Source organism: Mus caroli, chromosome 5 (assembly GCF_900094665.2).
Source record: "Mus caroli chromosome 5, CAROLI_EIJ_v1.1, whole genome shotgun sequence".
Taxonomy (NCBI): Eukaryota; Metazoa; Chordata; class Mammalia; order Rodentia; family Muridae; genus Mus; species Mus caroli.
In genome coordinates this window covers 65,858,412-65,872,946 of record NC_034574.1, presented here as the reverse complement: position 1 = coordinate 65,872,946, position 14,535 = coordinate 65,858,412, and the positions used below count along the sequence as shown (strand labels likewise).

General features: G+C 44.2%; 1 protein-coding gene across 2 annotated transcripts in view; it reads right to left on the bottom strand.

Moving 5' to 3' along the window:
- The window catches only part of Slain2 (SLAIN motif family member 2), a 62,910-nt gene extending 48,669 nt beyond the window's left edge, over nucleotides 1-14,241 (bottom strand). Inside the window, exon 1 of one of the 2 annotated variants that reach the window (XM_021162557.1) lies at nucleotides 13,474-14,241. In XM_021162557.1, coding sequence (XP_021018216.1) covers nucleotides 13,474-13,862 — 389 coding nt within the window. In that variant the 5' untranslated portion in view covers nucleotides 13,863-14,241. The remainder of the gene's footprint in view (nucleotides 1-13,473) is intronic. The other variant, XM_021162559.2, reaches the window with a different exon arrangement.
- Nucleotides 14,242-14,535: the final 294 nt, after the last annotated feature.

The window sequence follows — 14,535 nt, the reverse complement described above, 5'->3', positions numbered from 1 at the left end:
TAAGAGCACTGACGGCTCTTCCGAAGGTCCTGAGTTCAAATCCCAGCAACCACGTGGTGACTCACAACCACCTGTAATAAGATCTGACACCCTCTTCTGGTATGTGTAAAGACAGCTACAGTGTACTTATGTATAATAATAAATAAATCTTTGAGCTGGAGGGAGCAGGGACTGAGTGAACAGGGTTGACCGGAGCAAGCAAAGGTCCTAAATACAATTCCCAACAACCACATGAAGGCTCACAACCATCTGTACAGCTACAGTATACTCATATACATAAAATAAAAAAATCTTAAAAAAGGAAAAAACAAAACAGTACTGTGCTAAGTATATTCCTAAACAGACATTCATACAGTGATGAGGTAATCTATGAAAGAACGGCAAAAAGGTGAGGAGAATTTCTTAAGAGAGAAAATTTGAACTGAGACTTAGATTTTAGCAAGAGGATTAAAAGGAACTGTATGCAAAACATCATAAGTCTTAACTGTTCAGGAGCTGCTCTGTCAAAAGTCAATGAGCTCAGGTGAACCAGTCACTAAGGACCCCTAATTCTTGCTATGTCAGCCTGATCTACTATGCATGATAAATGCTTTTAGGAATCTTTTGGTGGCGCACGCCTTTAATCCCAGCACTCGGGAGGCAGAGGCAGGCGGATTTCTGAGTTCCAGGACAGCCTGGTCTACAAAGTGAGTTCCAGGACAGCCAGGGCTACACAGAGACACCCTGTCTCAAAAAACAAAAAAACAAAAAAACAAAAAAAAAAAGGAATCTTTCCATTCCTTACCTCCCCTCAGTAGGAAAGGAATTAGCTATTACTAGAGATATTCAAGAAGGACCTAAAACTAATCCATGCTTCCTTCCACTGCTACACACTTCTCTGTTTAAGCTTCTTCTCTTATGGAGACTGCAGTGTTGTTTTGTTCTGTTACCACAACAACAGAATTGCAAGCACTTACAGGTAACTACTTCATTAAATGCTTTACATGTCTTCCAGCACTCTCACCACAGGCCTAGTCTGCAGTCTTAGGAAGGACATTCCCAGTGATTTGGAAGGCAGTCTGGAGGCCCAAGAGCAACTCCACTAAAAATGTTCTTCTTCAACTGGAAGGCAGAGAAAGTAGAACTCTGAGTTTGAGGCCAGTCTCAAACAGAGCAAGTTCCAGGACAGTGAAGGCTACACAGAGAAAGCCTGTCTTGAAAAACAAAACAAAACAACAACAACAAAAAACATTATATCAAAAACTGCAACTTTAGTCGATGCCATTTTTAAGAGATGGCATTCAAAACAAACGTGATCATCAAGCCTTCCTCCTCTAACTGCATGTCCATAAACTAAATAAACCAAAGCCAACTACTTTTCCATAGATGGCTTTCAGGCTTGCTGTAAGTCCCAATTCCCCCTATTTATCAGCTAGGTGACTCTGGGTCTACCTTCCTTTACTATAAAAGGAATGACATACACAAGTCATAAAATAGATTAAACTTTGAAAGCATAATGTTAAATAAAACAAGCCAAAACAAAAGGACAAATATGGCTTGATTCCAACTACATTTCCCTCTCTCAAACAGCTTACAGAAGAGAACTCAGCCTCAGAAGGTCCCAGTACATACATCACAATATGAAAACCATGCTAATAGCAGAGCACACAGGAGCAGCTGGACACATGGTGGCACACTACTGAGCAGAACGAAGAAGGGCTGGAACCATCTATCGCCACTCTTAGTAATCCTCCTCTACCAGTTAGGCCTTACCTCCTAAAGCCTCACCCAAAATAGCCCTCCAGCTGGCGAACAAGTACAAAAGGGACTGTGGAGGACACTGCAGATTCAAAATGTAATCAAAAACTACTTGGCATAATCAAATTCATAGACACAGAAACCAGAATGGTAGTTGTTGGAGCCTGGGGTGTAGGAAGAGAAATATAGTTTAACTGGTTCAGTTTCACCTGGGAGGAACAGTTAAAGGTAAGACAGGTAGCTGGTATAGCGGCTCATCCCTATAATCACAGCCCTAGAGACGCTGTCTTGAGCTTACCAGGTTTGAGAAGAAGTTCACAGAACACATTTCAGTCTAATTCTGATTTTACTTTTCTACAATTTCATCATATACACAAGTTCCTGACATCTCTGCAAAAAAGCATGACAATTCATATTATTTTTCTTAGAAACTCAATCTACAGTCTGCATAGTGGATTTAGGGGGTTCATGTCAGCAATAAGGGTTATCTTAAAGTTAAGGAGATAAAAGCTAAAACCCTGGCTTTGGGATGCTAAAAACCAGTCCGCTGACCCTGACTAAGCAGTGCAGCCCATACTGACCTCTCACCTATTTTAGGGCAGCACAGTAAGCAGAGATGCAACATAAACTCATTTAGACAGTTCTTCAAACACATTCTCCCCTTTTGCCCATGAACAAATTCTTTTTTCTATTAGCACAATTCATAGTAATGAGCAACATTAGCTGAGTCCAGGGGATGACAGCTCTTAACCCTCTCCACAATAATGAATACTCAATTTATCCTAGACAGCTGCAGATACATATACATACATACATATATACATATACATATATACACACATACATACATATATACACACACATACATATATATACACATGTATATATACATACACATACACACACATATATACGTATATATGTGAGTGTGTGTGTGTGTGTGTGTATATAGTATGCTATAGTTCAGGGTTTTTCCAAAAGCATTAAATTATAAATATAAAATAAGAATGGCATTGTGGGTGTTGATTTCAAGCCAGCAGGCAAAGACAGGTATGAATAAAGCTGCCCATGTAAGGAAATTTCCACCTTAGTACAAAGGACATAGCTATGACAGTACAGTGATACAAGCCACCAAGTGCTCAGATACCTAGTGAACACGTCACCTGCATGGAAAAAAGAAAACCTAAGAAACCCTTGGTTTACCTCAACAGTTTACGTCAGAACCAATGGCTGAGGGGAAATAGGAACTGGGTTTGCTCTGACTGCCACAAGCTAAGGACATATAAACGATCAAAACATAGAGCTCAGCCAGTGTGGACCACAGAGAGGTAGCTTCTGAACGAGTCCAATAGCGTGACTTGGGAGGCCTCCTCAGAAGTTTATTTGCTTGCCATACATACAACAGAAGTCTTCCATTCCCGGAACTCATGGAAATGCTGGGTGGGCCTGGCAGCTCATCTATAATGTCAGTCTCTGAAGGAGACCTCCACAACCAGCCCCATTCATCTGACCCTAGCAAGCTGACTGGCAAGACTAACGCCCTTCATCCCAACCCAGCAAGCAGATTGGCAGGACTAGCCATTTCATCAGTGAGCTCTGGGTTTGACTGAGAGACTCTAACTCAACAAATAAAGTAGAAGAGCTATCAAGGTAGATTTCTGACATATTAAACTTGGACACACACACACAAATTTCATGCATCCTTGCCCATAGACTTGAATATGTGTGTATATACATAAGCACAGCACACACCAAAGATAGGAAAGGGAATTGTCCATCAAATGCACTCCTGAATATTTGGAAGTACATGTGGGAAGCCACATGTGCTGTTGCAGAGTGGCACAGGCTTCTGCTGGCCACCACGCATACATAGGCAGAAAAGTTTTTTGCCAAGATGAGGTTTTGAGAATTGACCAAAATTGACCAATCAGAAGAGAGAGAAATTGACCAATCAGAAGAGAGAGAAAGTAACCAATCAGATGTANGAATGCAAATGAGGTTGTAAGNATCAACCAAACACAACACAATCCGGGTGTGAGACANGCCTCTCCTAGGCCTATATAAAGCAGCACCAGGGCTGGGCTGAGGGTCTTTTCGCCTCTGCAATCAAGCTCTCCCAATAAACGCGTGCAGAAGGATCCTGTTGCAGCGTCGTTCTTGCTGGTCAAGTCGGAAGCACGCAAGAAGTACAGACACTCAGATAGCTGCACCATCAGTCAGAGCATTATTGACCACTGCCATGATGTGAAAGCAATGTTTTCCAGCAGTGAAAAAAGAAAGCGGGACACATACAATACAATAGTGAAATATCACCTAGCCTTAACAAAGTAGGAAATCCTGTCAAATGCTATGACATAATACATTCTGAGTAACTTATGCTAAGTAAAATAATTGAGTGGCCAACAACAGATAAAATTCCACTTGTATAAGGAGCCTAGAGTAGCACAGACACTGAAAGCACGTGGAATGGCGACTGTCAGGCAGGAAAACAGTTACTGTTTAGTAACTAGGCATTTTCCATTGAGGAATATAGAAATGGCCTGCAGATGGACACAAATATGAATGTACTAATGTCAATGTCACTGAACTGCATATTTGTGTTTAACAGCTAGGAGTGGTGGTTCATGCCTGTAATCAACATTTAGAAGATGATTATTGCAAGTTGCAGAACAACCTGGGTAACCTAAGCAAGCAGAGGGAGACCCTGTATTAAAAACAAACAAACAAACAAACAAAAAACGGCAGTGGAGACGGCTTAAATGGAAAAAGGTAAAGTGTTTGCAACAAGCAGAAGATTTTCAGTTTGATTTGAAGAAATCATAGGGTGGGGGTTGGAGAGTCATGTATGATAGTGTGTGCTTTAAATCCCAGTCCTGGGAAGACAGAGGCAGGGAGATGGTTGGGCTCCCTGGCCAGGCAGCCTAGCCTAGATGGTGAGTTCAAAGTCAGTGTGAAAAAAGGGAGACAGCACCCAAGGAATTTCCTCTCACCTCTGTGTGCACCCACACGCAGGCATCTACACAAATATGAACATACACACCAGCAAAAGAGAATGGTGAACAAGGTTACATTTACATTATTTTACTTCAAATAAATCTTGAGGAATACAAAGACCTAAAAGACTTCTCGAAAAGCTAAATAATAAATCCACCATGTGGCCCAGCTATCTGATTCTTTGACATGTGCCCAGAGGATTCAGCAGCCTCTCCACTCACGATCAGCTAGGCAATACAAACACTCCAAATGTCTTTCAGCTGATGAATGGATGATGCAAATGTGGCATACATGCACTAAGAATACTCTTCAGCTATAAAGAAAAACTATGTCACAAAATGTGCAGGTTAAATGGATGGATCTAGAAAAGAGCATACTGAGTGAGGTGTCACAGACCAGAAAGACAAATATAGCTATGTTCTCTCTCAACAGAGGCTGCTAGCTCCAGATCTTCGATACAAGTACCTACCCTGGAGTAATCCCAGAACCCAGGAAAGTAAAGAGGGGTCACAGAGGGTGGGGAACAGCAGGACACAAGTGATATGGAGGAGGAGATGGGAAAGTGGGGAGACAGTAATTGGGGAGGAAGATGGCAGGACAATACAGAAGGAAAAGGAAAGGGAATGTGTTTGAAAAAGTGACAGGGATCCATATTTTATACTCATCTAACATTGCATAGTAGTGTGTGTGTGTGTGTGTGTGTGTGTGTGTGTGTGTGTGTGGTTTAGATGAAGTTGCCACTTGGACAATGGCCCCCCAGCCCCAAACTAACAACCACCACAATCCAGTATATGAACCACACACACACATACACACACAAACATTTGAGTTGTTGGTGGGATAGTCTAAGAGACTCTCAAACACACACTATTGCTGTTGCCCTTGGCTGTCTCCTAGAAGTTGATGGCATGTCCCTATTGCTGAAGACACTATGCACTTTGGACACAGGACTCTCAGGAATTAAGCTAAATCTGATCCAAAAGCCTCCTCCCTAAGAACTATCCTTTATAGTGGTAGGAGGTGCTAAGTGTGCTGCTAAGGGAGGCAAGCAATCAGTAGTCCTAGCCAGCAGTGATGCCTATGAACCACAATAATGATCACCAAGATAGAGCTAAAATGCAGCAGTGCCACTTCCATCTTGGCAGTAACCAAGAGCTGTCTAGATGCTCTGAAGGGCCACTCAACTGGAGAGAAGTCATGCCCAGTCCTCAACACCTAGCCAACTACCCAGACTATTGACGTCTTGGATCTCAGAGGAAGATGTACCACTGCCACTCCTAAACCTGCAAATTCTTAACTGCGTTCTTCTCACCTCTTGTTAAAGCAGTTTCTTTATGCAGCTGATGGAGGATATTACAGGAAGCCACAACTGGTCAAAATGCTCAGCCCCAGTTGATACATCTATAACACAAGACTTGCATCTATGGCTCAAGAAACACTGGGGGCAGGGCTGAAAGAGCCAAAGGACTAGGAAGTCTTCTGAGAGACTGTGCTATCTAGTTACTACAGGAAGCTACACCGATGAACTCTCAACAATATGGCTGCCTAATCAATACCTAAACAATGGTAACACCAGCTGACATACATGGATGGAGGAAATGCCATTGGGCTGCACCCCTAGACATAGTGCTACAGGCAATTAATACATGCTGAGAGAAGGAGAACTGCAGACTGTATTTGTATATTTATTCATGTAAGTGTAATAATATATTAAAGAAAATAAATCATAAATTTAAGAGGAAGCAAGGTTTGGGAGAGCATGTGAGAGGTAATGGAGAAAGGGGAGGGAAATAATGTAATAATATTTTAATTAAAAAAATAAAAGAAATTGCCGGGCGGTGGGGGCGCACGCCTTTAATCCCAGCACTTGGGAGGCAGAGGCAGGTAGATTTCTGAGTTCGAGGCCAGCCTGGACTACAAAGTGAATTCCAGGACAGCCAGAGCTATACAGAGAAGCCCTGTCTCGAAAAACCAAAAAAAAAAAAAAAAAAAGAAATTCCTGTCTGTGGTAGTGCACACTTTTAATCTCAGCATTCTAGAGGCAGAGGCAGGGCCCTCTCTGTGAGTTTGAAGCCAGCCTGTTCTATATAAGAGAGTTTCAGGTCAGATAGTAAGTAGGCCCATTTAAGGAAAGGTAAAAGGGAAAAAAAGGAAAAAAGAGGGGGGGGGGGAAGAGGGAGGGGAGGGAAGGGAAGGGAAGGGAAGAAATTTTAAAAATAAAATCAGTCAGGTGTGTGGCATATGCCTTTAATCCCAGCACTCACGAGGCAGACGCAGATGGATCCCTTTGAGTTCCAGGCCAGTCTGGTAAACAAAGTGAGTTCCAGGATAGCCAGGGCTATGTAGAGAGACCTTGTCTCAAAAACAAATCAAAACTGTAAAAGTAAAAAGTAAAAATCATAATTTAAAGAGTTAAAATTAAGCTTACAGTGATGACACATGCCCATAATCCGAGTCCTCATGTGGCGAGCAGTGAAACAGGAGTGCGTGTAATTAAATGTCACCGCAGCATTACTAATAACAGCCAATGGTGGCAACAACGCAAATGCCCATGTACAAAGGAATGGATACATAAATTCCAGAACAAAGATGCTAGTGACAAGCAACAAAGGCAGAACAGATAAACTGCTTGTCACTATTAAGACGTTTGTGCATCAAAGATTCTTCCAAGAAAATGAGATCACATGGTATGGGGCAAGAACATGCATAAGCCATGCACACCCAGAATCTACTCTTACAGCCTACAGCATAAAGACAATCCAATCAGAAAAAGGTCAAGTGGAGCCAGCGACTAGCTAGCTCCATGGGAGACTGCTCACCTAGCATACCCAAGATACGAGGAGATCCAATCCCTAGTGCAGAAAAAGAAATGTATAAAGGCTTCCAATAGACACTTTTCAAAAAGAATTAACACAAATGGCCAAGAAATACAGGAAAAAAGATGCTCAGTATCATTAGCCAGTAGAGAAATGCAGATCAGAACCAAAATTATATTAACAGAAGGTTTACAATTAAAGATGGACCTAGCAAGTGCTGACAAAGATGCACAAGAATCAGAACCCTCGTATACTGCTTATGATGATGAGAAGTGGTACAGCTTCTGTGAAAAACAGGCTGGCAGTTTCTCAACAAATTAAGCATGGCGATGCCATTTGGAGTAATTTCACTCATAGGCACACACCCAAAGGGGGAAAAAAGAAAACATATGTTCATCCGAAAATGTGTAAATAAATGTCATACTAGTATTATTTCTAATAGCCAATGGTGGAAACGATCCAGATGCCCACCTACAAGGGAGCAGACACATGAGCCTGGTAAGCCACACATTAGAACATTGTCCAGGCACATAAAAGGAAGAAAGGATAAAGGTAATATTATGACATGTGCTACAACATGAACAAACCTGGGAAGAATATGCCAGATGAAAGACAGACACAAGGGCCGTTTGCTCTAATCCACCTCCATGAAGGGCCCATATAGGTAATCTGATAGACAAAGTAGACAACTGGAAGCAGGGGAGAGGAAAACAGGGAGGCTGCTATAAGTCAGTGTCCGTCAGTGTTGAGGAAATATGCCCGAGACAGGAGGGGAGAGCTGCACAGCCCTGTCTGCACTACAAGTCACTATCCTGTAGGCTTTAAAACATGCCTATGTGGCTGGAGAGATGGCTCAGTGGGTAAATGCACCTGCCTACCACCAAGCCTTCCTACCTAAGTTCAAAACCTGAGACCCACAAGGCAGAAGTTAAATCAACTTGAGGAAGCTGTACTCTGAATTCCGTGTGCCCACTTGTGACATGAACACCCCCCACAATGAGTAAATAAATACATTTAAAAATAAATCATGCATTATAAAAATGTGTTAAATGGTATATCATATACTATAAAATTAAACTTCAATAATGAAAAACTTGAAAAAAATGGCAGTAACATCAGTAGAAAGAAGCAACAGTCACAACCACAAACAAAATACATCCGGACACTGAATATCTAAGACAAAAATATTTCTGTCATCAGTTTGCTGGATGGAAAAGGGAGAACATCCTTCAAAGAGAATCAGTGCTCAAAGAAACTATTACGCTCAAAGAGCTAGTAAGCCAAATGTAGTTAAAATATGCTTAGCCCTACCACTCTAAATCATGAAAAAAAAAACAAAAACTTTATCATAAAATCACTGTGGATCAGAAATATGGAGGAAAAGGTTATGACAAAAGGTGGTAATTTCTACAGAGAATAATAAGAAGTATCTAGAAATTCCAGAGCAAACTGAAAATAAGATTAAATAATGTTTATGAATTTAAGAATGGACTGATTTCATAACAAGTAGACACATAACCACAACAAAACCAAATTCATTCCAATTTCCACTTTAAGGGAATGACTTCACTGCAGGTAAGAACCATGCAGGCTCATTACAGCTTAATTACAGTGTAGTACTTGCCAAAATCTTTCAGAATATTCACAGAAAACCAATGTCACATGGGCCTGACAATAGAAAGAATTAATAGCCAGTGAATAACCATAACAGGCACTAATGGACTGGTGTTACTGGAGGGAGAGGTCAAGTTGAGCTGCATACTTCAGAGTAATTTATCTGTCACTTAGCTCTTCTGTCAACAATCTGAACAAATGCAGCCGGAGTGATTCAGAGCACTGGCTAGTCTTCAGAGGACCTGGGTTCAATTCCTAGTCCCCATACGGCACAACTGTCTATAACTCCACTTCTGTAACTATGCCTAGTCACAAATATACATGCAGGCAAAAACACCAATGTGTGTAAACACACACACACAATCTGAACAAAGGTCTATAACAAGTGTTTACTAAATATAAAGATACAAAAAAAGATTAGAAAGTAGGTAGTAAATGCCTTAGTCAAGACATTGAATGAAATGTAAATGACATGAAATATAAATACCTTGTCTTTAAACTAAAAAAAAAAATCTCACAAAAAAAAACAAAATTAGGGAGACATAGTTTAACATAATTTAATAGAAAACACGGGGTAGACAGAGTAGGCCATACTACTAGTGCCTATTAAACTTAGTAACAGAAGTTGAAACTGTTAAAGACTAACTGTTTAAAATACAATAGCAGGGCTTGGTGCACATCTGCAATCCCAATATTTGGGAGGTTGATGACTGTCATGAGTTCAAGGCAGTCTGGCCTATATAGTAAGATCCAGCCTGGGGTACAGCATGGGACATCTCTAACTGATTACTTTTTTCTTTCTTTTCTTTTTTGTTCTTCTTTTTGTTTGTTTTTCAAGATAGGGTTTCTTTGTGTAGCCCTGGCTGTCCTCGAACTCACAGAGATCCACCTCCTGAGTACTGGGATTAAAGGCATGCACCACCACTACCTGGCCATTATTATGTCTTAACAATAGCTCTTGGTTCAAGAGATATAGTACATACACTCTGATTACCTTAAAAATGGGAATACAATTCTGGATACCATATCTGATAATGAGCAACTAAAGTAAATAAAGAAAAAAAAATTAAGTCAGCCAAGTATGCTGGTTCATGCCTTTGATCCCAATACTTGGCAGACAGAGGCAAAGTTTGAGGCCAGCCTAGCCTACATAGTTCTAGGACAGACAGAGTGACACAGTAAGACCCTGTCTCAATAATAATACTCTACCACTATTATTATTATTATTATAAAGAATTATATCATCTAAGAAATTATTCAATAATTTGACTCTGAAGAAAACGTTCAACAAATGGTAGGAAAAGGGGCACCAGGAACACACTAGTAGTCTTCAAATACATGTACCACCATACATAAAAAGGCAGTTCATGTAGAAAAGCTGGTGTTGTAGTTGGAAAACACAAAACAATGGGAGTATCATAAACTTTAATGTATGAAGAGCTGAATTCTAAGCTTAGTGTCACCATTTACTTCGTGTTATTTGATGCCAAGATAAAGTTTCCTTACACCGAAATTGATACCTACCTCATAAATATATAAGTTAAGTCTAATTAAAGGCAAAAATGTTTTAATCCCACACACCCCATAGCACTTAATGCACTAATACCTAATTGTCTTCATTCTCTTTCTTGGGCTTTTCTGAGTTATTTGAGAGCAATGGTTTTTCAGACTGAAAGTTGCAACCCATCTGCAGGTCTCTAAGTCAGGCTAGTAGTAGCTAGTATTTTCCTCATAACGAAATACAACAGAATAGAAAGTATTAAAGTGCACCACTCATAGTAAAGTATCCCCTGTTATTCATACGTAGGTTGTGCACTTTGTATCATGAGGCTGAGCCCTCAGGTCTATCCTCCACTACTGCCTAAGTGTGTTCTATGAGATGGTAACTAGCTCCTTGGGAACTTAATTAAGTTTAGGAAGCAAGCACAATCCCTGGAGAATTTATTATGGCCAACACAGATCTGCATCTCCAAGAAGCCCAGCATGAAAGAAACCTGTTACTTTTGGTAATCCCTGTTTCCCTGAAATTTATACCAGAAGCCAGTTACTTTTCTATATAATGCCTACTACTTAGTACCTTCTACATTTTGTGGCATATACTAGGGGCAACAATTTCTCTAGATGAAAATGATATGCAACAGAAACCAGCTATGGAAGGTAGGTTTCTGGCTTTCTGAGAAAGCAAACTTTACTCTGAACTCTCCCAGCCACCGACAGCCACACCCTCCTACTACTCAGACACACCCAAGGCACTTTAACTCTGATTTCTTTAACTTTCCCCTGACCTATCACAGTTAAAATCCAACTCAGGCCCAGATTTTAATTCCCATAAGCCTTTACAGGAAAAAGCATAAGATAACTTAGAGCATCAAGACAGGAAACCAGGTGAAACAGAGTAAGCAGGAATTGTATAGTCAAAACAAACTCCTGGCATGCTTACCTAAGGGACTTGCTTCACCTTGACAAATCCATGCTCAGAAACCAAAGCAGCTAAAGACTTGCTTGGTGCCTGGGGGAGTCAATGTGCTCCACCAATCCATCTAAAATGGGCTGATGAGTGCAGCCAATCCTCATTACCATGAGCATTCATCTCCTCATCACTTGGAAGGGCTCTGATGATACTTGGATGACTCTGGATGCTTTCAAAGTGCATACCTGCACAGGATCCCTTCAGAGGACAGGGTGGCTGACATGAACCATCTAACGACTCAGTTCTACTAATGCTTGGTATCTCTTGGCAATGACATAAGAAGCAATGCCTGTCATTCATATGATCCTACACATGAGTTACCAGTACTTCTTGTAGTTTTTAAACGTAAAATGCTGGACTGTTCCTAGATGCCACTCTCCGACTTCTACCTTCTCCTGAGTCTGCCCCAGGATCTGGACCAAGGCACTAGCGTCTGCACAGTCAGCATTCCTGTTCTGTAGCTCTCCTCTCACCTCACTGTATATACATCCTATCTTCTTTAACTGCCCAAGACTTAGCTCTCACTAGGATTGCCAGGGCCTCACGCACTGGCATCAGCACTTAAGAATCTTTAGACTCTCCCACAGCAGGGATCACATGTGAATTCACAAAAGTGTTGATTTAAATAGCCAGGCTTAAGGCTAACAGTGCCCAGTCCTGGAGAATTTATTGTATGCCAAGCCGCCCAGTGCTAAAAGTACACGTGGATTATCTGACTTAACCTTCAGAACTCTACACAAGAATGAGAATTTTTCCTCTGAGGAAAAAAGTGACGCTCAAAGTAACTTCTCCAAGGTCAGAAACCTTTAAAGTTGCAAATCTAGGGCCTGCAACCAGGCAGTGCTTAGAATTCTTCAAAGTTAGAGGCCTGGATACCAGTCCATGAGAGGTTTCGACTTCAGAGAAGTTTTAATGTCAACAGCATAAACGTTCTAGCTAAAAGTTAGAACTTCAAGAACGGATGAATTATGAGGATATTTCCAGCAGGTGTTTTTTAATCAAAAATAAAACTAGAGGGAAAGCTTCTCATGGCCTACCGAAAAGAAAAGTGTGACTTTAAGGTGTGGGGTCACGTCGGCTCGTCAAGAGGTGCCTCATGACAATTGCGGCTTTGGTCTAGATTTTTAACTAGGACCTTTTCTCTGCCTCCAGGATGGCAGGCAGAGAAATGATAGTCAGCTTGGATAACTATCGCTTCACGGCTCCGAAATTATGTCGTATGCAATTCTTGTTTTCCAATATAAAATTCAGGGTTCCCCGATCCACCGCCGACTTCACACAAAGCAGCCCCATCCCTCTCCACTGCCCTCCTCACACAAAGCAAAGCTTTACCCCCCACTACCCAAAGGGGAGTGACGTCCACCCGGCCTCCCCACAAACATCCCCAATCTCACTCCGGTCCAAAGCACTGCTTGCTAGTAGCTACTCTCTATGTCCCCGCACCTGGTTGTTACCTCTTGAAGCAGACCCCTCCCTACAATCCAAACCGCCCAGACCACCATCCGAAAGCCCGTCTTTCACACAAAGCAGGATCCCTTCCTACGAAGCAGCTTGGTACCCTCTGAGTGCTCTGAGCGTGCGGGCCCACGGGGGACTGTGCCAAGCCACAGATCCCATCTGGGTCCAGTTTGGTCCGGCACCCAGAGGTTCTACGACCCAGAGAACTAGCTACAAATCCGTTTCCAAGGCACGCCTCGAAACCCCCAACTCCAGCGGACCTGCCGGTCCGCAGCAGAAGCAGGCAAAAGCCAGCGTCCCCACCACAAGCCGAGCCCACCCTGCTTTCCCCCAGGGACACCCCTCCGCCCCGCAGGCCCACTCGGCCCAGCGCCCCGCGCTCACCAGCTCTCCTCTTCCTCCTCCCAGCCTGACAAGCGCTCCAGCTCGTCGGGCCGCAGCGGCTCTACCTCGTCCAGCAAGCCTCCCTCGCCGGCCGCCAGCAAGGAGGTGGCGTCCCGCAGGTCCTCGCTGCTGGTCCGTCGCGGGCCGGAGCCCGCCCCGCCGCTGGCCTTAGCGCCCAGGCCCAGCGGGAAGCCCCGAGGGGACGCCGCGCCCGACGAAGGGGTGGACACGCCGACCCGAGCTGGGCTGCCGGGCCCGAGGAGGCCTGCACCCTGCACGGCTCCCGAGCGGCTCCTCAGCTGCTCGTTCTGCTTCTCCAGCTTCTTCACCAGCTCCTGCAGCTTCCGCACCTCCTGGTCCGCGTTCACATTGGAGTTAACGTCCTCCATGCCGGCCGCGCCGCCCGCTCCGACTCCCCAAGCCGCAGGGGAAGCGCGGGGTCGGGGGGGAAAGAGAGGCGTTACCGCCACCGCTCACGCTAGCCGAGGCGCCGGCATAGAGCAGGGCCAGGCCCCACCGCCAGGGTCTCCCCGGCTCGGGTTGCGAAGCGCCGCTGGCCCCAGCCTAACCGCCTCATCTGCGCCGGCTCCGCGACTGGGGGAGGCGGCGCCAATATCCGGCCTCGGCAGCCATCTTCCCTCCGTCCCTCCGCCCCCTGCCGGCCAGCCCGGTCGGTGACCTCAGAGCGTCGGGGGAGGACGTGGCCGCCCGCGGGCTGAAAGAACTAAGCGCCCGGCTCGCGGTGGGGCGGGGCTGGAGGCGGGGCCTGAAACGCGACAGGGCCCAAAGGGGCGTGGTCATTGTTTGGGGCGGGGCCCCGGCCGGAAGGGGTGTGGTGGGCGCTGGCGAAGGTGGGCGGGGCCCGGCCGGGCCGGGCTAAGCTATCGCTGGAGTTTTGCCCTGGCCGCCTACCCTCCCCAAGGCTCATCGCGGGCGGGTGTGAGACCCAGAACCGGACTCTGGCTCCGGCTCCGACTCCGGCTCGAGCTCGGGTTCAGCCCCGCCCTAGGCGTCTGTTCGGAGACTCACGGTCGGGCGGCCCCGCCTGTCGCATGGACCGTT